The 23,418-nt window shown below is 53.9% G+C and overlaps 2 protein-coding genes and 2 pseudogenes across 2 annotated transcripts; 2 read left to right on the top strand and 2 right to left on the bottom strand.

Annotated features, from left to right (window-relative positions):
- The first annotated feature begins 1,572 nt into the window (after positions 1-1,572).
- Positions 1,573-11,653, top strand: LOC115338375. Its single transcript, XM_030006943.2, has 5 exons — positions 1,573-1,653; positions 1,906-2,030; positions 2,343-2,430; positions 2,813-3,141; positions 11,487-11,653. Exons 1-4 carry the CDS (start codon positions 1,573-1,575, stop codon positions 3,137-3,139), a joined length of 621 nt encoding a protein of 206 aa, XP_029862803.1. The 3' UTR covers positions 3,140-3,141; positions 11,487-11,653.
- On the top strand, positions 10,517-11,533 carry LOC115338374 (annotated as a pseudogene).
- A 1,296-nt stretch (positions 11,654-12,949) lies between the features above and the next one.
- Positions 12,950-16,032, bottom strand: LOC121233138. The gene is made up of 2 exons (XM_041121956.1): positions 15,946-16,032; positions 12,950-13,608 (listed from the first exon to the last, which is right to left on the bottom strand). Exons 1-2 carry the CDS (start codon positions 16,030-16,032, stop codon positions 13,045-13,047), a joined length of 651 nt encoding a protein of 216 aa, XP_040977890.1. The 3' UTR covers positions 12,950-13,044.
- A 6,602-nt stretch (positions 16,033-22,634) lies between these two features.
- On the bottom strand, positions 22,635-23,408 carry LOC115338373 (annotated as a pseudogene).
- Between the last annotated feature and the right edge of the window lie 10 nt (positions 23,409-23,418).

The following is a 23,418-nucleotide window of genomic DNA, read 5'->3' as shown; positions in this document are numbered from 1 at the left end:
AGCTGCCAAAGCAGAAGGATGTTCCTCTGGGGTGGATGGGGGAGGTGAGGGCACAAGGAGACTCTTCTCCATCCACAGAGGAATGAGAGGCTCCACACCCTGCAGTGGATCCTCTTTGGGGCACCCTCTCATGGAGCTGAGGAAGTCCTCCCTGGCTGCTCTGCCGCCTGTGACGATCAGGCCTTGCCCTGCTGTGTCTCTGCCCACAAACACCCAGAAAGGCAGGAGGCCCTCAGGGCTCAGCAGCCACATGATCTCTTGAGGAAGAGTGTTCCTCTTGCTATGGTTGGAGCTGCACTGGGGTGACAGAGGGTGGTGCTGGGTTCCAAAAGATGATTTTGCTCTGCGGAATGGGAAGAGGGCTAAAGAAGGGAACAGCCCTTGGGATGGCCGATAGCTGCTGCTCCACCTTCCTCTCCCCTCCACTGCTCAGTCTAGGGGCCATGGCCAGCATGCATGGATGGGACCAGCAGGGAATAGTCGCCCATGCTGGTGTATGCGTTGAGGCTGGAAAGTGGAGCTAAGCCTGTGAGAGCTGAGGGCAATCAGCACAGAGAAGGGGACAGTGGAACAGTCACAAGAGACCTGGCCTAGGTGGTTTTCTTGGTGAATTGGGAAAGTGAGGAGGAATTAGCTGAAGGTCCCAGCCCACCTGAACTAGGAGCTTGTTTCAAGAAACAGGGGGTAGGGCAAGCAAAAGGCAAGGAAAACTAGTGCTGTGTTTGTTGTTACTACCATGCTTGAAGGGGCTACGAGGATGTTGGGAGCTGAAGCAGCGGCCCCACATGAGATGCAGGAGCAGCAGCTCAAAGGGGTCTGGGCAGGAAATGGTGGGGTGTGGGCGTGGGGCACACAGGCTGGCATCTCCCCTTCCTTGCAAACAAGCCCAGTTTAGGGACGTTCCCTCATCAGCACGGGGACAGGGACAGGGACAGGGGCAGGGACAGGCATGGGCAGGAATGAACATAGCCCTTGTGTTCTGCTTGTAACACTGTGGAGCCAGAATAACGACCAGCAGGTTGTGGCTCTGCTAGATACCAGGGCAGAAGTAACCCTAATTCATGGAAATCTGCCCCATTACCGCAAGAATCAAGTGTGGAATGTTAACAAAATCGGGGTGAGGGAGGGGCAGAAGAATTACCTGGAAAAGGCTTTCTAACCTTGCAGCCCGCAGGGAACCTACTACTTACAGCTTGGGGTGGGCTCCAAGAGTGCCCCAATATATCTCACAGGCCATGATCTGTTAGCAGGAAAGACTTTAAATATGCAGTGGGGGAAAATATTCTTTCCATATCTACTCAGCTCACGGTGGGAAGGATGGTGCCCCCCTATATTTTGAGGACCCCTCCCTCCAGCACTGTACCCTCAGAGCAGGACTGGCTGCCCCGGGGCATGCTGTCACCTCTGCAACTAGTAAAACATTGTTAGAAGCTGGGGTTGTCCAGCAGATACATTTGCCTTTTCATGGCCCTCCTCTGGACCTGCTCTAAAAGATTCTACAGACTCTTCCCACAGTCCGTGAAGAGACATCAGCCCACACAGGGGACTTATGCCATCCCAAAGCAGACGTCCATGGTAAACGAGACAAGTCATCTTTCTGGAGACACTGATCCTGTAATTGACCAGTCGTGGCCTCTGAACTGCCCAGCTAGCGTAAGCTCACAGCAAGGCCTGCATGCCTGGTCACGTGCGCATGGCTTGCTTCATCACGCGATCAGAAGTGAACCCACAGGCTGTCCTACCAGAGCCTACAAGCACCTCCATCCCATGGCTAAACCCCATAGGCACGTCCACGCTACTCAGGGACAGACAGAGAGCAGGGAAAGGGCTTTTGTGGGGGTGAAAGGGTTTCAAGCTGGGCACATTACTCTCATCAGCTGCACCTCCCGCTCTCACCAACTGCAGATCAGTCTTCCCCCTGACTCTGTCAAGTCCAAGACTTGTGTGGCGGCCCTGGATAGTGTGGATAGCCTCTCTTGGGGTGTCTTGAGCCTTCTCAATCGGCTCTACATGACTAGAGGTCTGGATGTGTGTGTGTGTGTGTGTGTGTGTTGTCTAAGCCAGCTGTTTAGTCTACCTTGAGTGTCCTTTACTGGACTCCTCCAGCATGTGAGCTGAGTCCCTCTGCCCACGCTGACATGTTTTGCTCCGGAAATGCTTGGGCCTCTCATCCTGTCACACAAAAGATGCCTTCACTGGGGAATGTGCCTGGCATAAAGCAGGAAATGAAACGACAGCAATTCAGGGAGCCAAAACACAGCCTATAGCATTAGGTGAGATGTTTTGCATTCAAGATGAGCTTGTCAGAAAATAATCACCTCTGCAAGGGATGCCTCTGGCAGCCTGGGGCAGTCAAGGTCCGTGATAAAAGCCAGCCCAGCTCCTCACTCTCTCGTCCACTTCTCTTGCCTCCATCTCCTTGGGAGTCAGGTGAGTCTCAAACCCCTTCTCCTTCTCTGCTTTCTCTAAAGGCAGGTCTCACCTCAGTGGGCCTCTCAGCTGACACCAGCTTGGTTCTAGTGCCACATCATGGGGCTGCTTGTCATGGGAGAGGGAAGTGGGGAGAAGGTTAGACATGGAGGGAGGCTGAAGGCTGTACTCAGGTGCCTTCTGGACTCAGGGCTAGGCAGTAGCCGCATGGGAGCTCGTGGCTCCTTCTGGGCCCTGGCGGGATGAGGCCAAGAAGCCCTCAGACATCTCTGCACAGCCTCCATCTCCTGGCCCTGCATATTCTCTGGCTCCCTCGTGGTGTGGTGACAGAATGCTCCTCACGCCTCCCCATGTTTTGCTTCCTCCCTGCCCTCTCTCCCAGGTGCACCTCCAGCCCCAAGTCATGTCCTGCTGTGATCAGTGCCAGCCCTGCCAGCCCTGCGGCCCGACCCCGCTGGCCAACAGCTGCAACGAGCCCTGTGTCAGGCAGTGCCAGAACTCCACCGTTGTCATCCAGCCCTCTCCCGTGGTGGTGACCCTGCCCGGCCCCATCCTCAGCTCCTTCCCGCAGAACACCGTTGTGGGCTCCTCCACCTCTGCTGCTGTTGGCAGCATCCTCAGCTGTGACGGAGTGCCCATCAACTCCGGGTGCTGTGACCTCTCCTGCATCACCAGCCGCTACTGTGGCAGAAGGTGCCCCCCCTGCTAAAGATGCTCGCAACGGCCTCCCATAAGGACTCCTAGGAACCCAGAAGATGCTGCTGGACAGAGGATCAAAATTCATGCTGTTGTTTTCAGACTAGCTGGTCACCTCTGGCTTGCCCTGCAAGGGCAGCGTGGAAGGGACCAGCCTGGGCTCTCTGAAAACGTGGCCAATGTCTACCTTTCCTCTCTTCCACTCACCCTTTCTCTCTTTTCTTTGTTGTCTTGTGCTCCCCTCAAAGCCTGCTGTGAGGACCCCAGAAACCAGCCTGGAGTGCCCTGCTAGGCTGTCTCCCTTTTGCCAGGCAGGTCAACAGATGGCCGGGGGCAACTCTGCCACAGGAAAAGGGGAACAGATTCTTGGCTGCTCCTGCTCCTTCCTGCACTGGGGGCCTCCCCTTGGAGTGACCTCATTTCCCTCTTTAGAGTCATTAAAAAATTGCTGCAAGCCTACCTGTGCCCCTTGGGTGCTCTTTCCAGCTGCATACTGACTGCTGAGGGTCAAAGCCATTGCTTTGGAGGGGAATTAGGTGGGGGCACAGGGGGACCCTTCATCACTCCTAGAGGCATTGGAGGGTGGGTGTGATGGGTTGACCCTGGCTGGTTGCCAGGTGCCCACCAAAGCCGTTCTATCACTCCCCCTCCTCAGCTGGACAGGGGAGAGAAAATACAACAAAGAGCTTGTGGGTCGAGATAAGAACAGGAGAGACATCACTCACCACTTACCGTCACGGGCAAAACAGACTCAACTTGGGGAAAATTAACTCACTTTATTACAAATCAACCAGAGTAGGGTAATGAGAAAGAAAACCTAATCTCAGAACACCTTCCCTCCACCCCTGCCTTCTTCCCGGGCACAACTTCACTCCCGGCTTCTCTACTAACCCCCCCAGCGGCACAGGGGGACGGGGATGGGGTTTACGGTCAGTTCATCACACGTTGTTTTCTGCCGCTTCATCCTCCTCAGGGGGAGGACTCATCACACTCTTCCCTTCTCCAGCGTGGGGTCCCACCCACGGGAGACAGTCCTCCACCAACTTCTCCAACGTGGCCCCTTCCCACGGGCTGCAGTTCTTCACGAACTGCTCCAGCATGGGTCCTTTCCACGGTGTGCAGTCCTTCAGGAGCACACTGCTCCAGCGTGGGTCCCCCACGGGGTCACAAGTCCTGCCAGAAAACCTGCTCCGTGGGCTCCTCTCTCCACAGATCCGCAGGTCCTGCCAGGAGCCTGCTCCAGCGCAGGGTTCCCACGGGGTCACAGCCTCCTTCGGGAAACCCACCTGCTCCAGCGTGGGGTCCTCCACGGGCTACAGGTGGAGATCTGCTCCACCGTGGACCTCCATGGACTGCAGGGGGACAGCCTGCCTCACCATGGTCTTCACCACGGGCTGCAGGGGAATCTCTGCTCCGGCGCCTGGAGCATCTCCTCCCCCTCCTTCTTCACTGACCTTGGTGTCCGCAGGGTTGTTTCTCTTGCATGTTCTCACTCCTCTCTCCGAATCTGCCTGTCCTAACTTTGTTTCCTTCTTAAAAATGTTATCACAGAGGCGTTACCACTATCGCTGATTGGCTCGGCCTTGGCCGGCGGCAGGTCAGTCTTAGAGCCGGCTGGTATTGGCTCTCTCTTGAACACAGGGGAAGCTTCCAGCAACTTCTTACAGAAGCCACCCCTGTAACCCCCCCCGCTACCAAAACCTTGCCACACAAAACCAATACAGTGGGACACACTGCAGCGAGTCCTCTCCCAGGCAATGCCTCTTGAAGCTGAGGGAGACAACCCTAGTTCCTCCACAGCCAATGGCCATCATGCCTTGGCTTGCTGCGACCCTGCTCAGAAATACTCCCTTGGCCCTGGAGCATGTCATGTGAACAGGAATCCTGACACCTTCTGTCCTCCAGAGAGGAACTGTGGGCATGTGGGAGTCCCCGAGGAGGTCAGCAGTCCCCCACGCTCTTGGGGAAGAGTGCTCTTCTTGCTTTGGCTGGAGCTGTGCTGGGCAAGGAGGCTCAGAAGACAATGTTGCTTCCCCGTGCAGCCCTATCACCCTTCAGCACAGCTTCTGGCATGGCCCACCTCTTGCCTACATGTGTAGGGCTGAGGTGTTCACAAGTTAGTATTGGTATCAGCTACAGCAGGCCACACGCTGGAGTCCCCTGTCCCTGTGACCCAACCACCCCCCTCGGGTGAAGGCAGGCCCAAGACAGTGACTGGTGACCAACCACACACGGATGCTCTTTGGTGCCTTGTGTTCCCCCAGCAAGGAGCAGCTTTCTGCAGGCCCAGGAACTCTGCAGCCTCACAAGTGCCACAACCCAACTCTGGTCCGGAAAGGCGCCACGTGAGAGGAGATATCCCCAGCTCTGTGAAGATATAGCAGTGACAGTGGGACCTGATTCTGCAATCAGCAGGATCCGTGACCTGTCCCTGTTTTTACCAGCCACGGCTTTCGTAAAAACATTCCAGCCTTTAGGTCTTCTCAGATGAGCCACAAGTCAGAAGGACACATTGGACTAAATCAAGCAGGCTGGACCTCTTCATGCCATCTCCTTTGTATACAAAACCTCCCTGGTTTTCCCAAGAAGATATAGGCTTCTGCTGTTGTACTTTACCTAGGGGCACTTGTGCATTCTTCCAATACCATGGATGCATATTATCAGGCACTTCCTGAACAGCAGGGATGGCATCCTCAGGAGTCTCCAGGGGCTTTTCCACCTCTGTCTTGATTTCTTCTGGAGAAGCTGGAGTTATTTTCCCCCTTTTCTGATCGCTCTGCTTCTCGTGGGACAAGTACTTTTGAAGAGTGGCCATAGAACCCTTAGCTTTCCCATAGGCCATAAAAACCTGGTTTCTGGAGGATGTTCCTCATTTCAGCAGCCAAAGAGTAGGCGCTATCAGCCCTCACGTCTTCCCTGGGTCATGGCAGCAGCCATAGCTGCTCCAGTTCATTTGCAGGCACCAGATACATTGTTTTCCACACAGTCCCTCCCTGCTTTACCAAAAGCCCTGTCAATGAGTACAAGAGCAAAACCTAAGTTCTCCACAAGCTTGATAAAAGGAGATTTCCAGAGCGCTCCCTGATACTGCAGTTGCCAGAACTGTAACAACACAGAATATGCTCAGGCGTAACAGACAGCAAGTGGTCAGCGTTCGTCAGTCAGCAAGCAGGTGCAAGTAAGCTGGCTGCGCAGCATCAGAGCAGGTGACAGGGAGATAGACAGGATTTTCTCTGGCAGCTTGATGAGCCCCAGACCCCAGCTGCAGGGCAGAAGCAGGCAGTGACTCCACCTAGTGTTAAGGTAAGTGCCACCTCTGAGCAAGGTGAAGGATAGAATAGAAAGGAATAGAATAGAATGGAATAGAATAGAAAGGAATAGAATAGAACAGACTAGAATATTACAGTTAGAAGGGACCTACAACGGTCATCTTGTCCAACTGCCTGACCACTTCAAGGCTGAACAAAAGTTAAAGCACGTTACTAAGGGCATTGTCCAAATGCCTCTTAAACACTGACAGGCTTGGGGCATTGACCACCTCTCTAGGAAGCCTGTCCCACTGTTTGACCATTCTCTCAGTAAAGAAATGCTTCCTAATGTCAAGTTAGAACCTCCCCTGGAGCAGCTTGGAATCGTTCCCACGTGTCCGAACACTGGATGCCAGGGAGAAGAGATCAGAACTTCCCTCTCCACTTCCCCTCCTCAGGAAGCTGTAGAGAGCAATGAGGTTGCCCCTCACCCTCATTTCCTCCAAAGTAGACAAACCCGAAGTCCTTAGCCACTCCTCCTAGGACATACCTTCCAGCCCTTTTGCCAGCTTTGTTGCCCTCCTCTGGACACATTCAAGTACCTTCACATCCTTTTTCAATTCTGGGGCCCAGAACTACACACAGGACTCCCGATGAGGCCACACCAACGCTAAATACAGTGGGATGATCACCTCTCTTGCCCAGCTGCTTGTACTCTGTTCGATGCACGCGGGATGCGGTTTGTCCCCTTGGCTGCCAGGGCACACTGCTGACTCATATTGAGCCTGCTGCCAACCAGCACCCCCAAATGCCTTTCTGCAGGGCTGCTCTTCAGCCACTCCTCTCCCAGTTTATACTTGTGCCTGGCATTACTCCACCCTAGCTGCAGAATCCGGCGTTTGGACTTGTTAAATTGCATGCCATTAATGATTGTCCAACGCTCCAATCTATCTAGATCCCTCTGCAAGGCCTCTTCTCCCTCAAGAGAGTCAACGGCACCTCCCACTTTGGTATTGTCGGCAAAATTGCTAATGGTGCATTCAACTCCTGCATCCAGACCGCTGGTAAAAGTACTGAACAGAACTGGCCCTAGAAGTGAGCCCTGAGGAACACCTCTGGTGACCGGTCGCCAGCCAGATGTAGCCTCGTTCACTACAACCCTTTGAGCCCTGCCTTTCAGCCAGGTCTTCACTCTAGCACACTGTGTACCTGCTCATCCCACAGTTGGACAACTTGTCCAGAAGGATGCTGCGAGGGACGTTATCAAAAGCCTTACTGAAAGCCGGAAAAACTCCATCCACCACCTTCCCTTCATCCACGAGGCAGGTGACCTTCTCATAGCAGGATATCAAAGTAGTTAAACAGGACTTTCCCTTTATGGACCCATGTTGACTGTTCCTGAGGAGCGCATTGCTCTTTAAAAAGCCTTTCAATAGCACTCAGCACGATCTTCTCCACAACTTTTCCAGGGACTGAGGGTGAGACTACTAGGTCTGCAGTTTCCTGGGCCTTCCCCCATGCCCTTCTTGTAAATCGCAATAATATTGGCCAGCTTCCAGTCAGCAGGGACCTCCCCAGACACCTTCGTCACCCAAGCGATAGAGGATGCAGCGAGACCAACGAGGTCTGCTGCACCTCCTATGCACCAAGAAGGAAGGGCCTGTTAGGGATGTGAAGCTCAAGGGCAGCCGGGGCTGCATTGACCACGAAAGGCTGGAGTTCAGGATCCTGAGGGGAGGGGAGGAGCGTTAAGAGCAAACTCACAGCCGTGGACTTCAGGGGAGCAGACTTCTGGCTCTTTAAAGAGCTGCTTGGAAACGTCCCCTCATATAAGGCCCTGGAAGCCAGAGGGTGCCCGGAAAGCTGGTTAATATTCAAGGATCACCTCCTCCAAGCTCAAGAGCAGACCATCCCAGTGAGGAGGAAGTCAGGCAAACATGTCTGGAGGCCAATGTGGATGGACAAGAAGCTCCTGGCAAAACCAAAACACAAGAAGGAAGCATACAGGAGGTGGAAGCAAGGACAGGTAACCTAGGAGGGATTAACGGTCACTGCCTAAACGTGCAAGGATGAGATTAGGAAAGTCAAAGCGCAACTGGAACTGAATCTGGCCACGGATGTCAATGGCAACTAGGCTTCTGTAAGGACACAGGTGACATGGAAAAAGCTGAGGTGCTGAATGCCGCCTTTGCCTCAATCTTTACTAGCAAGAGCAGCCTTCAGAATCCCAGGTCCCTGAGCCCAGTGGGAAAGTCTGGAACAAGAGAAAGATGTACCCTTGGTGGAAGAGGATCAGGCCAGGGAATACTCAAGCAAACTGCACATAGATACATCCATCCAGTGGTATCTCCACAGGAAAAATGGAGTTCAGGTCATGTATCCCAGTTTCCTGCGCACACTCCCTGTCACAGATTATATAGCCCCACCCTTCTTCTGGATTTTTGTTCACGGGTGTGAAACACTGGTGCGGGTTTACATTACAGATTTGTTTATAGCACACCCCGCACTTCCAACTTTACGTTCGTGCTCTTCTTCTGCCTCGGCTTTAAACTTCTCACAGAAAATCATAGCCAAACAATCAACATCTTTTAACAGCTATGGCTTTGCACCTCTGTAAGCGTTCTCCAGACCTGCACAACAGCCAGCAACTGGGGCACCTTTTCGTTGTCCCCAGGCCAAATGCAGAGTTAGGAGAAGGCAGTGCCATCAACAGCATTGATAGCTATGGCCATGGTTATGCAATGTATGATAAAGCTCACAAGAGTTTCTCACTCCAGACACCTTCCTGACACCCTTCACACCATAATAAAGATGTAAAAGGAGGTCTTGGAATATCTGAGCTTGTCGCTTGGTTTAAAGCTCCCCCAATCCTTTTCCGCCTCTGACAGGAGGATGGTGCGTATGTTAACATGCCCTCAAACAAGGGGATGTCATTCAGCATGGCTTTCCTCTGCACAGACCACCCCAGTTTGGCTTGTAGCTCTTTTGTTCTGCATAACAATTCTCTGCCTCTCAGGTCCCTTGTGGCTCTAAGTGCCATGTCACTCCCCGCAAAACAGAGATAATTGTTGCTACTATTTAGCACCGCTTTTTTGTCTCTAATTTTGGAATGGGGGATAGACTGCAGGTTTTGCGTACCCCACGCCCAAAGGCTTTTACAATAATGACAGCCAGGTGGAAAGTCTGATCAAAACACAGCTCTCTCACTCGGTTGGAGAGTTCTGACCCAGTCTAAAAATGTCACAATGTTCACAGTGTTTAAAGTCACAGCAGGAGAATATAGAGTCATGCCTGCTGACCGCTTCAAGATGGAGATGAGCATAACCACCAGGTTCAAATAGCTGGTGCAAATGATGAAAAACTTGCTCTACACCCCAAACAAATGTGTCATGAGCTTCATGTAGTGAGTGATGTCTGATGTAAATCAATATATCGGTCTAGCTCCAGATCTCTGGAGCCTCGGCCAGAGGTTAGGGTTAGGGTGAGTGCCTGACATGCTCCATGGAAGCCATGGGGCGAACTTCTGCCTCCTTCAACTCCTGCTGCGTTTCTGAGTGGGGACCAAAATGGACTCTCAAATGCTCCTTCAGGACCTGGGAGCGCAGCAGGCAGCCTCTGCAGGGAAAAAACCTCATTGTGTTCAGCCGCCTCTTGCCCTGTGGGGGGCTGCAGTAACCGAGAAGTGCCTTCCCGGTGGTCATCTTCTACCCTTGTGGAAGATGTGTTCACTGGCCCAGCATGCTCAGAAAAACAGTTTGCCTTAAGGGCCCTTGTGATCCCTGTAATCCCCTGCCAGTAAGATGCCCAAAGAGGTCAACAAATTTCTCCAGAGGGCAGGTTTGGGAGGAAGAGGATTGAAACCCAGCAGTGCAGCCCACCTGCCCTGGGAAGCTGACCACAAGTGAACACTGGAGCAAGTTGGGAAGGAGGGAGGGAGGCAAAAAGAAAGACACGGCACGTCCTCACACAGGGAAGCCCTTGGGTGACCAGCCAAGGATTGCAGGGCTGGGAGCAGCTGGGCCATTCCTGTCAATGTGGCCACAGGCAACCCCAGCAGCGTGCCCCAGGCCAACATCATTTGCCTGCACTGCACCCATCCGGCACCTGAACTGAGTCTTCTGCCAGCAACGTCGCATTCCTCTCCTGGAAATCCTGGGGCCTCTCAATCCCAGCACTCAGAAGAAGCCTCCATGAGGGAATGGGTACGGCATAAGCCAGGAAATGAAAAGGTGTCATCCGGGGAAAACAACCACCCAGCCCATGTCATTAGCTGGGGTGTTTTCCGTTCATCATGAGCACCTTAGAAAATTGTCACTTCCGTAGAAGCTCCCTCTGGGCCTGGGGCAGGTCAGGGCCACCATAAAAGCCAGCCCAGCTCCTTGCTCTCTCATCCACCTCTCCCACGTCCTTCTCCTTGGGAACCAGGTGAGTCTGAAGGCCTTTTCCTCATGTTATTTTCTGCTCATGCACATGCATGCTCCTCAATCCTATGCTGGGTCATGGTGCTGCTTGTCGTGGGAGGGGGAAAGAAGGTGAAGGTCTCACTCAGAGAGTGTCTGGGACTTGGCTGAGGAGGCTCTTATTTAAAGAGATAGTCAGCAGCTTCTTTGGGCCTGGTGACACTTTGCAGTATCGTGTCTGGACAAGGCTGAGAAACCCTTTTGCCTCACTGCCCAGCTTCTACCTCCCAGCTCAGCAGGTACCTTTGACTTTGCTGATGGACTCATGGCAGACAGCTTCTCGCATGTACCCGGGCTGTGATTCTTCTCTGCCCTCTCTCCCAGGTAAACTTCTGGACCTGAGACATGTCCTGCTACAACCAGTGCCAGCCCTGTCAGCCCTGTGGCCCGACTCCACTGGCCAACAGCTGCAATGAGCCCTGTGTCAGGCAGTGCCAGAACTCCACTGTTGTCATTGAGCCCTCGCCCGTGGTGGTGACCCTGCCCGGCCCCATCCTCAGCTCCTTCCCGCAGAACACCGTTGTGGGCTCCTCCACCTCCGCTGCTGTTGGCAGCATCCTCAGCTCTCAGGGAGTGCCCATCAACTCCGGGTGCTGTGACCTCTCCTGCATCACCAGCCGCTACTGTGGCAGAAGGTGCCCCCCTGCTAAAGCCCCTGGTGACAGCCCGGACAAGGACCACCCCAAAACCAGCAGCTGATGCTGAAGTGAGGACGGAGCTCCTGGCCATTCATTTCAGAGAGGCTGAACATCCAGTGCTGCCCTTCCAAAGGAGGGCAGCGGAGGCCCTCTGAAAACATGGCCAAAGTCTAAAGTCCCCTGCCTTCCACTACCTCCCATCTCTTTCTTGTCTTCTTTTGTTCTTCTGGGCCGTAAGATCCCCAGACCCAACCTGGGGCATCTGCTGACCCCGCTTCTCTCTGCGGTTTGCAAGCAAATGGATGTCCTGCAGGAATCTCCACCATGGGCAATGGGCGCAGACTTTCAGCAGCTGCTATTGCTCTCCCTGCACCGGCAGCCTCTAGAATTGAACTCCCTTCCCTCTTCGGAGTTATTAAAGTTTTCCGCATCACAGCCTCTGCCTCCACGTAATCCTTTTCTTGGTGGACATTGTCTCGTGGTGCCAAGGACGAAAGGCATTGCCTTTGGTTGTGGCGGAGGGGAGAAGGTGAGGACGCAAGTGAACTCTTCATCATTACCAGAGGAAGGGTTGGTTGGGTGGGAGACAGGGCAATGGGTCCCTTGCAGTCACTGCCTCTTGAAGCTGAGGAAGGCATACTCAGCTCCTCCACAGCCAGTGGAGATCAGGCCCTGCATTCTGGCATCTCTGCTCAGGTATGGCCCCTTGGCCTCAGAGCAGGTCCTGCAGATGGGGAGCCCAACCACTGCTATCCCCCAATGAGGAGCCCGGTGGTGCTGGAGGCTCTGAGAGGTCAACAGCTGACAAACCTGTGCAGAAGGGAATTCTACCTACACACCCTCCACCCCCCAAACAGTGCCCTGCACAGCCCAGCAGTTACAGAGGTGTGCAGGGCTAAGGTGACTCACAGGCTGATGTTGAAATCAGCCTGGCCAGGCCACACACCAGGGTCCTCATGCTTCTCACCACCAGCCCCAGATCCCCACCAGACAGGGAGCCCAAGGACAGCAGCCAGTGCCCAAGCCCCCATGGCTGCTCTGTGGTGCCCTGGCCTTCTGCCAAGCATGAAGCAGCTTTCCTCAAAGCTGGCTCTTCTCCTGGCAGGGCCTGTTGCCCACCTCTGCCTGGCGGTCTCTTCCCCCACTGTGCTCTTGTACAGAGTTGTACAGCCTGGTCCCACTGCAAAAGAAATGAGGCAGGGCTGGGGAAAGCCCACGAGGCAGGGCATGAGGAGGCCTCCAAGGACCGGCAGAGTGCATGCGGGACAGCAGGTCCTCTGGATCACAGCACGTAGGCATGCAGCAACTGGAGGACCCTCAGAGTAGTTCTGAGTATTTTCCAAAATTGTTGTAAGCATGTAATTCCTGGAAGGAGCGTTGTCCTGTGGCATGTTATTTACATTTTTCATCTTACTTTGAAACTCTGACCTCTGAGGGACACATCCCGGAGCAGGTACTCTAAGGAACAGGTTGCAGGAATACCTGAAGAAGCAACGTGCAGTAGACAAAACCAGAAAGTTAAGAGCAGCAGGGAAGCATTGCACAAGCGGTCCCAACCTCCTACATTGCCCATCACTTCTCCAAAGCCATGGGCAGAATCACCGCATAACCCATGGTGAAAACGAGGGAACCTGAGACTCGTTCACCACCTTCTTCTTCCTCTCGAGCCACTGACACTGTCCTCTCCTGGAAGAGGATTTTGACCTGCAGAGCTCTGGGTGTACAGGGCAAGCAACACTGCCAGGGGAGAGCTGAGGGCCCCTTCCGCAAGCTCAGCCTCACACAAACCAATGCCCTCTCTCCCCTGGCTTGTTGCACAGCCAAGGAAGCTTCCTGCACCAGGGTGTCTTGCACAGCACAGAGGTACAAGGCAGCGTCAGAGACCTCGACTTCCTCCAGCCGGAGAAGGCTGTTCTTCCCCGTGGTGTTCAGCAACGTGGTGAGACGGCCACTCCGCCTGGGGCCAGCTGCTGCCTGATATGAGATAAGCTGTGGACCTTGGCCTTTCCTCTGCTGGTACCAGAGCAATCCATAGAAGTTAGTGACCTGGTAGGTGCAGGTGGTCTGGAAGGTGCCTCTCTCCTTGACTGTGACTTGTCCTTCTTGCTGGGTGACGGTGGTCTGCCCCCATGGTGCCTGGAAGAAAGCAAGGGTCAGCAGCTGTGCAGGGAAAGGCTCCAAGATGCAAAACAAGAGGGGATGCAAAGTGCCAGAGGAGAAGGTTCCCCGTGTCTTGCTCTGCAGCAAGACCCCATGGGGTGGGAACAGCAAGGTGGTGAGTGTCTTTGGGCAGGAGGTCTGAGACCTCAGCTCAGCGTGGATCCCATAGCACTGTAATGCCAATAACCTCCCACAGGGATACCCCCGAGAGAGCTGTGCTTTCACCCAGGTCTTCCATCCTCACTCTCCTCCTACTGCCTGGAGGCCAGGGAAGAGCCTGTAGTGCCTGGCCTTCCTGTGCTGGCTGCAGGACACCTCCAGCAGGGTGAGGGACCCGGGACCTCCTGTGAGAAGTTTCATCCTGCTCCCCCATTCCCTGTGCTCTCAAAAGGCTCCAAGGTTAAGGGAGGGGAGGGAAAAGGAAGCCCTGGCATTGCAATCACACAGGAGGAATGGATAGCCAGGGCATGCTGCATGACATGTGCCAGCCAGGAGAGATGCTGGGACACCCTAAGAATGAGAGTGGGATGAGAGAGCTTTCGTGTCCCTGCATCATCTTTCAAAAGTCCTGTGCCTCAGAAAATAGGTACTGCTGAGATAGAAAAGAGCTTCTGCAGTCATATGTCTGTGAAACGCTGGGCCCAGGCAGATCAGCAGAGAGAGGCAGAGAGAGGTGGATGGTTGGCAAGAGAAAAGGAAGGGCAGGGGTCTAAGATGATCGGGAGAGGAGAGGCTTCTTCTTGGTCCCATTTTTCTTTTCCATCGGTAACTGCATCTTGAGAAAGCAGGTGCAAAACCACCCGTGTGATCTGATGTTCCCCAACATTTGCCCATAATTCAAGAGCAGCTCCCTGCAGAGAACTGTTGAGGGGGTGAGGGTCTCCTGGGGGGAAGAGGAATCAAGCCTTCGGTCAAAGCCAGTGCTTACCTAGTGGTTGCCTCAGGAAAGCAGCGAGGATGAGATACCCGAGGTGCATGCTGAGACCAATCCTCCTGCATGTGTGAGAGAGACTCAAAAAAGCCACACGTCCCCACCAAGAGCCCTGAGAGAGCACAGCTGCCGGAAATGACTCAGCAAGGGCAACAAAGAATGAAACAGGCAAGACAAAATGCTTCTCCTTAGCACGCTTGAATTGCCCATGCTGTGGTCCTCCCTCCTCCAGCAGTGACACGTGTTGCTCCTGCAGACAACACCTTTGCTTTTCCAAGGTGAGGGGTTCAAAGGGGGATAGACACGCACCTGGTGACCAAGCTCGCTGACACATCCTCCTGTGCAACATCTTGGGAGTCTCTCTCTCCTTGATGCCTCGTGCCTCCTGTTTCACCAGCCTCAAGACCGTGGTTGAGTTGGCCTCTCCTGGCTCCTGTATGGTGCCCCAAGCTCCTCTCAGCACACCCCAAGGCTGCAGCAATCACAAACACAATGGTCAACAACCCCACACCCTGCAGACACCAACTGTCCCACTCAGCCCCTCCAGGCACTGTGGACTTTCTCGCTCTATTCAGGAGAAGATATCTCAGGAACCAATAAATGACGTTTCTAGCCACACTGCCCATCTCATCTCATAAATCTCAGAAATCAGCTGCTGAAAAGCTTGTTGGGGGAAAAAAAAACCCCACTCAAATGCAAATAAACAGTCCCTTCACTTGATCATAACCCTTCCATTCTCGGTTTCCTCAAAACAAGTAGGATCTGCATTTGACCTCTCCTTCCTTGTAGCCTTTAACAAATCCTTGTAGCCACACTATTTTTACTCTTACCATAGCACAATTTAGGGTGGATAGGTCCTCTGCAGATCACCCACTCCAAGTCCCTGCTCAGAGCAGGTCTCATTAGATCAGGCTGCTCAGGGCTGTGCCTGTCATGCCTGGAAAATTTCCAAGGCCAGAGCCTGTAAAATATCTGTGAACAGTGCATTCCAGTATTTGAGAATTTTCAGGGTCAAAAAAAAGTGAGAAATAAAAAGACCCCAGGCAGCGTCTCATGAGTGACAGAAGAGAAGGATCACTTCCCTGGCTGGCTACCCTTTCAAAAACACATCTCAGAGTGCAGTTGGTCTGAATTCTCTTTCTGACCGCCTCTGAGACATGACCTTGGCACCCCTTGAGCCCCCAGTGTGTCTCGGACACTAGGCGCGTCCAAGCTTGCATCCCATCTCTGGGACTTCACCTGCACACCAAAAGGCTCTGCATTTGGTGTGGAGCCAAATGCTCTACAACAGCCTCATGGTCTGGGACCTATGGAGAAAGCCTGAGGGTTTCAGTCACCTCTACGTCATTGTCTCGTGTCTGTGTTGGGCTCAAAGCCCTGACTCTGCGGGATGGCTTCCGAGGACCGGAAGAGATCCCGTGGTGGGAAACGATGGAGAAGCTCGGAAGAAGCTGGATGCCGACTGCCATGGCGATGCTCGATGCCGGCGGCAGTGCTGATGCTGATGACAATGCCTGGCGGCAGGGGAAGCGCCCCGGGGCCGGGAGGGGCTGGGTGGGGCAAGGTGGCCCCGGCGAGCAGAGCAGCAGCGCTCCCTGGCGGGCATGTCTCGGGCTGTCAGAGACTCCTAGAATGGGTCGGGTTGGAAGGGACCTTGAAAGACCATCGAGGCTGACCCCCCGCCATGGCGGGGACATCTCTCACTCGATCAGGTTGCTCAAAGCCCCGTCCAGCCTGACCACGAACACTTCCAAGGACGGGGCATCCACAACTTCTCTGGGCAACCCATTCCAGTGACTCACCACCCTTATCGTAAAAATTTTCTTCCTTACTACAGCAGCAGCTGACTACCCTAAGCGATGTTGCAGCTGCTTTCTGAGAAGATTGCTAACAAACCCATGGGGCTGGCACCTTCCTTCCTGATGCTGCACTTGCAGAGCATAGTTAGGAGCTGGACTCCTTCCAAGGGAGGCATGTCACAGTTGGGGGGGACCTGAATAGGAGCCTTCCAGACCAGGTGAGGACACTTGGAAAAAAACAGCCTTCTAGGAGACTCTCAGGGCACAAGGCTTTTTCTCCTGGTGCCTGTGCAGTGCTGGGCGCAGCCTCCTGCCACCACGCCCGTGGCTCTGGGGACTGCTCCAGTGCTAAAAGGCGACGCAGAGACAGACTTCTCCAGCAGTGCAGCTCCATGAGCTCTAAGGAGCCAGGTTAACTGACAGATGTTAGGGCTTGGCTCAGGCACTTTGCAATCTCCTCCAGATGCCACCTGCTGATTAATACTAGTTTGGCTTTTGAAAAGAGGGTACTTATCTTAAGGCAAACTCATCAGGCCAGCTTCCTTTCTGGTGTCCCAGCCTCAGCATTTGCAGCTGCAGGCCATCTGGCTCAGCCCAGACACACAACCCTTTGCTGATGTGTGGGCATGTCAGGGCAGCACCTCTCCCTGCTTTGAAGCTGGAACTGGTCCCAGACCTCCATGACTGCCCTACAGCGATCACCAGGGATCGGCTGGATCTTGTCAGACTTTGGGATTCCTTTGCCTTGTTAGGTGGGGAACTCCTGGAGCTGCAGCAGTAGGGATTGTCTCTAGCTTTGACTTTGTCTCTCATGAATGGACTTCACATGTGAACAGGCTGAATGTCCAAAAAAGACCCAGCAGCCTGGACCCCAATACACCGTCTCTCTCGCCTCTGATGAGAACACAACCGATTGAACTACTTTCGTTCAACCCACAAAAGCCCTTTGCTGTCATGAAATCCACCAGGGACATCTGGTGCCTGATGTAACTTCTTAGCACTGGGCTTTCAAGGACTTGCCTAAAGGTGAGGGGCACAGAGGCAGAGAGCTGGCTGGTGGAGTCCTGGTTATTGGAATGTTGGGGGAGGCTGTGCTTCCTCGTGTGCCTGTGCGTCTGTCTGTTCTTGTGGGCGTATTTGTGCCTATGTGTTTGCATTTGTGTGTGCATTTGCAACTGCACATGTGAGAGTGAGTGTCTGCCAATGTGTGTGTAAACAAGTGCATTTCTGTCTGTGTCTGTGCCTCTGTTTGTGTACATGCACGTTTGTGCAGGTGAGAAAGTCAGTGTGTGTTTTGAGTGTGCATGTGAGTGTATGTGGGTGGGCATATTGTGTGCAGATAAGCACGTCTATATCTGTGTTCGCACCGGCGCTTGCATATATATCTACATGCAAGTGTGAGTGTGCAGGTGCGTATAAGCACATGTGAACATTTATGTGACGACATGTCCTGGAGGGTTAAGATGTGTGCATCTACATATGGATGTGCATGCACACGTGTTTTCAAGCCTGTCATGCCTGAGCACCATGTACCGGGACCAGCATCCCTCCTGCAGGTTGAGGGGTCCATGGAGCTGTGGCGAAAAGATTCATCCTACTTCCCCATCCCTGTCATCTCTGAGGGCTCCTAGCTCCCTGAGTACACACAATGCTGAGCTTGAAAAAGGGAGCGCTGGCTGTGTTGGCAACCAGGAGAAAACTGGCAGCCATGACAGTCATGTGCCAGCCAGGAGGCAGAATGGGACACCCAATTCTTGTCCGTGAGATGAGACCTTTGAAGTCCCTGTCACAGCTTTGACAGGATCTGCTAATTTGTGGTGGAAAGGGAGAAATATGGGAGTGCAGAGAGAGCTGAGATCTCCTACAGTGACAGCAGGTGGATCAGAAGAGAGAGGCAGAGAGAGAGGGCTTGCAGGGGAGGGAAAAGCAGGAGAAGGGCTCTGAGGTATCTCTCCTCTCTGCTCAAATCTTGTTTCCAACAGTAGCAGCATCTTGAGAGAACTATTGCAAAACCACAAATGGGAGCGGGTATTTCCCAGCGTTTTCCTGTCAGTCAAGAGTAGTTCTCTGCATGATCCTGATAAGGCTGGCAAGGGTTTCCTTGGGAGAAGAAGTAGTATGTGTTTATAGAAAGCCAGGACTTACCTGGCAGTTACCCCACGAAGACAGTGAGGATGAGATATCCGAGGTGCATGCTGAGACCAACCTGCCTGTTTGCTGAGTGAGAGAGTCAGAAAACCACCCTCCCAGCCCCGAGATAACAGAGCTGCCAGAAACAACTCTGCTGGGGGAGCAAAGGAAGAAGCGGGAAAGAGAAATTATCTGTCCTTCCTGTGCCTGAAATGCTCCTCCTGGGTGTCTCCCTCCTCCAGCAGCAACACCTGTGGCTCACTCAGCCAATGGCATTCTGAACATTTCCACCATGGGGGTCCCTGTGGTCCCCAGGCATGGGAAGAGGCTGTTCCTGGGCAGCTCACAGTGGAGTCCACACCTCCCAGCTAGAATCACCTGCTCTTCTGCACACCCAGTGCTGGACCACTTGGGAGGACCGGGGTTTCTTCCCCACTAAGTTTCACATCTTCCCCTGGGGTCCTCAGCTCACCGGGGACACTGCTATTTCTTCTGGAAACAGAAGTCTCCTCTATATCTGTCACTTCCTCACTTTCCTTCCTCAGCTGCCTGAGACACAACAGGCAAGTTGTCCCCTCCTCCAAGTCCCCAGCACTAGGAAGATGAACCCTGCTGTGCAGCAGCCCAGGGGTCTGGCTGTGTCTTATTCTGGTGGATAACCCACAGTGTGGGAGAGGCAACCTGGCTCCAGTGGGACCGTGACATGCCACAAACCCAGAGTTGACAAGGATCATTTATTCCATAGGGAAAGAGTGAGGGGTCAGCAGGAAACAGGATGAGGGATCAGTAGGTACCTACTACTCCCAGGGAGCTCATGGGGCACACATTGGATTGCTGCACTGCGAGGGGTGAGGATAGGGTAGCTCTGCACCCCAGAGATGAAAGGGCACGTGAAGGGGTGGCGGATGGGCAGGTGGGGACCCCTACTCCCACCCCCTTTCCACATTAACTCCAAAGCCACCCCACGCACCAGTCATGGCAGAGATAACAAACTGTTCGTTATCGTTAAGTTAACCTAACCTGAGCAGGCACAGGCCTGTGCTGTGCTGAGCTGTATATATCACTTGGCAAACTCGGCAGCATTGCCATGAGCCCGTCCTTGTCTTCATCTAGGAGTGAAGCACTGTGCTTTCTTATAAACGTCCTTCTGCTGAACAGTAGAAATTAGGAGTGGTCTATTTCTAAGAAAATCCCATGAAAACTTAAAAGATGACAAAGCCAGCCAGTCTCAGTATAGGGCAGGATTTTGCACTATGTGCTAAACCCCAACTCGAGCTCCACCTCATGCTCCATAACTCAGGGTTTCCAGTATCTGAAGGGGCATAACGTCACCCGTGCTATCCCCTTTTACCTTCTGGTGTTACCTCCAATTAATGGTATTTTAATCAACACTCTGTGGAGCCAGAGTCCCATTCTTACTGGGATCTATCTACAATCACGCTCCACCCTCATCATTAAAAAACCCACAATTCCAAATTTCTAGTAGCAGTTTCCCCTGTTCCAGAACGTGCCCCTTGCCTTTTGCTCTATCATCACTGTGCTCAAGAAGAGTTTGGTTCCATCTGGCCCTTCATCCTCCACTCAAGTGTTCGAAGCATCAAAAAGCTCTCTCTTAAGCTTCTCTTTTGAAGGCTGAAAGAAGTCCAGTTCTCTCAGACCCTCCTCATGTCTTGTGTTAGAGAAACACAGAACTGTTAAATTTGGAAGAGGCCACTGGACGTCATTGGGTCCAAACCCCACCTTCAGGAAGGGTGACCTAGAGCTGGTTGCGAAGGACTATGTCCAGGCGGATTTGAGAACCTCCAAGGCTGGAGACTCCTATAACCTCTCTGCGCATCCTGTGTCAGTGCTCCCTCACCCTGCCAGTGAAAAAGGGTTTCCTGGTGTTCACACAGAGCCCTCCTTTCAGCTTGTGCCAAATGCCTCTTGTCCCGTCACTGGACACCCCTGGAGAAGAGCCTGGCTCCATCTTCACAGCCTCCCTTCAGGTATTTGTGCACATTGATGACATCTCCCCTGAGACTTCTCTCTGCTGAACACTCCCAGCTCGCTCGGCCTTTCTGCATATAGGAGATGCTCCAGTGTATTCATCATCTAAGTGGACCCTCACTTGACTGTCCCCAGTATGCCTGTGACACACAGTCCCCTACTGAAAACACACCCCGCCTCGCCCTCTGCAGTCACAAGCATGCCCACAGTCCTGCATCCCTCAAATATCAGCATGGGCCTTCAGCCCTTCTAATAGCCCTGCCTGGAGCCTGGGCCCTCTCACCCACCACCTGGGTCTCCTTCTTCTCTCTAGATAGGCCAGCCTGATGTTCACTAGCAAACAGATGCATGCAAGCACCCACTCCTCTCACAATCACCCCCACATTCCGGGATCCCTCAAACAAGGCCATGTCTTGGTAATATCAGCCTATCATCCATGTGCTGGCCTTGGGCTCCCTTACCCACCTCTGGCTCACACTTTAGATACAGATTTTCCTCCAACTCACTGCCCAGGCCAGCTTGAAATACCCTACCAAATGCCAATACACACCCATGCACATCAAGTACAATTCACAAATTAAAAGGAGAAACACACTGAGGTCCCTCCAGTCACCGGGCCTTTCACCTCTCAGACATACACCTGCAATGCGGTCCCTCCAGTTTCCGACTTTACTGATCAGGCACAGAGATCATCCCAACAAGTGCACTGACCAGCCCCTGCTTAGGTGCAGGTACCTGCTTTTATCCTTCCTCCTCCCTTTTGCCTCTTCTTACACCTCTCCAGGACTCTCTTTCCCCCCACACCTGACCCCTCTCCTAAGCATTCCTTAATAAGTGTTGCCTAGTCCTGCAGGACCCCTTCAAACATCCGTAATCGTTATAAACTCAGGATGACCCACTGCAGAGCCACACCTGCAGTTTCCTCATGACCCATCAATTAGCGGCTGAAGAGCTCTGGTCTCCCTCCTTGTCTCCCTTATCACTTACTGAGAGATCGGTGTCATTGTGTGCTTTGTTTATCACTTTCCCTTTTACTTGTTCTTCCCTTTGAAAGGAAAAAGGGGCTTGAGCTGACAGCCTTAGCGAGCCAGCAGCTCTCACCTTCCACACACCTTTACAGTGACCTCTGGCGAAGTTCCTCAGGTGTGCGAGTTCCTCAAGGTGCTGAAAGGCTCCTGTCCCCAGACAAGACTGGGTCTTTTGAGTGAAGGCTCTGGGGGGAAAGCCCCTGCTGAGCTCAGTCTTTGAAGTGTCTCCCTGCAACACCTGCAGCAACACTAAACCATGGCATTCATGTTCAAGGACACCTGAGATGTTACAAACATGAAAGAAAATGGAAAGATGGCCAAAGGAACAACCAGTTTCAGATGTAAGGTGCGTGTAAAAAAGCACTCAGCTCACTTGAAATGTCATTCTGGAAGGAGTTAGTTTGTGCCCCAGTATTCCAGCATATTTATTGTTTGCTCTGCCAGATGTCCTGTGTTTCCTACAAGACCCTGAAACCTCTCTCAGGGTCTTTGTGTACAGTCAGCCTTGAGGGCAGACCTGAATTCCACCTCCAGGTGGGATCCAAATCTTAGCATTCTTACCCTGTCCAGGTGGGAATGGGGCTTCTCATCCACCTTCCAGTACCTCACAGAGACATTTTCCTCCAGGTGCCTCCAACTCTTTGCCTCCTCCTCTTTCCCCCTGGCACATCTCTGCTTTGGACATATTCCCCACTCCCTCTCTTCCACTGAGCTTGAACTTTCTTTGTCACGTCAGAAGGCCTCGCTGCCAACTGTCATGGCCGACTCAGGTGACATCACTCCAGTAATGGGAATATGTTGGCCTGCCATCATGGCTGCTTTTCTCAGTTTCCCCCACAGCTTCTCCTCTCCAGGAGCAGCTCTTTGCTTTCCAAAACAGACTTAGCATGACAAGAGGCATGTGCACAGAGGGACAAACTAGATCCCAGAAATGCACACCCCAGAAATGCAGCCTCCAGCAGTTTTCTGTTGGGCAGAGGAGAAAGAAACAAAATGTGGAACCCCTTCCGGGTGTTGTTTTCTAAGTCAAGTTTCGCATTAGCAACTTCGCAGGGGAGTCCCTGTGCTTACAGAGCAGAGGGGAGCACCTGCTCAGGGCTCCCTTGGCTATCCCAGTGGGGCAAGTCAGACGCCCGAGAAGAGGCCCTGCATGTCCCGTGTCAGCAGTGGCCGGTCCCTGCGGCAGGACCGAGGGCTGCCCGTGGGCAGGAGGATCTCTGCTGCCTCCCTGGGCAGAGCAGAAAGGCGCTGCTCCTCGCCGGGAGCCAGCGGGGACGGCGGCTGCAAGCGCTCCTTCCCGGGCACCGCCGGCCCCCGCCGCCGCTGCGGTCGCGATTCCTCCCCGCTCTCGCGGGGGATTTCTGTCTGCGTGGCCGGGGCAGGGGGTGGGTGCCGGTGCCGGTGCCGGTGCGGTGCCGGGCGGGCGGGGGAAGCGGGGAGATGGGGGGGCGGGGGGGGGGGGGGGGGGGGGGGGGGGAGGGGGCGGGCGGGCGGAGCGGCAGCGCCCCCTGGCGGGCCCGCCCGGGGCTGTCCCCCGCCCCCGCCCCACAGGCCCGGCCCCGCCCGCGGCGGTTCGTGCCCGGCCGCAGCCCCGGCTCCTCTCCCCGTGTCTCTCAGGGCGCAGTAATACACCGCCGCGTCCCCGCGGGGGCCGGGCGAGCCACAGGGCGCTGGACCGGCGGTCTGCCGCCACCGACAGCCGCCCTGGCAGGTCCGGCAGCTCTTTGGATCCTTTGTGACCAAATGTGATGAATGCGGGGCCTCGGTCCGGGAGCTGACGGTACCAGGATGTACGGGTCTGTATGTTGGGGTGTGAGCAGTTGATGCTGACGGGTCCTCGGTGGTCTCTGCCGACGGCTCCTGCTGCACCTGGGCTCTGACCACAGCCACTGCCGAGAAAGGAAGGAAA

This window comes from Aquila chrysaetos, unplaced genomic scaffold (genome assembly GCF_900496995.4).
Source record: "Aquila chrysaetos chrysaetos unplaced genomic scaffold, bAquChr1.4, whole genome shotgun sequence".
Taxonomy (NCBI): domain Eukaryota; kingdom Metazoa; phylum Chordata; class Aves; order Accipitriformes; family Accipitridae; genus Aquila; species Aquila chrysaetos.
This window is presented reverse-complemented; position numbering and strand designations above follow the sequence as displayed.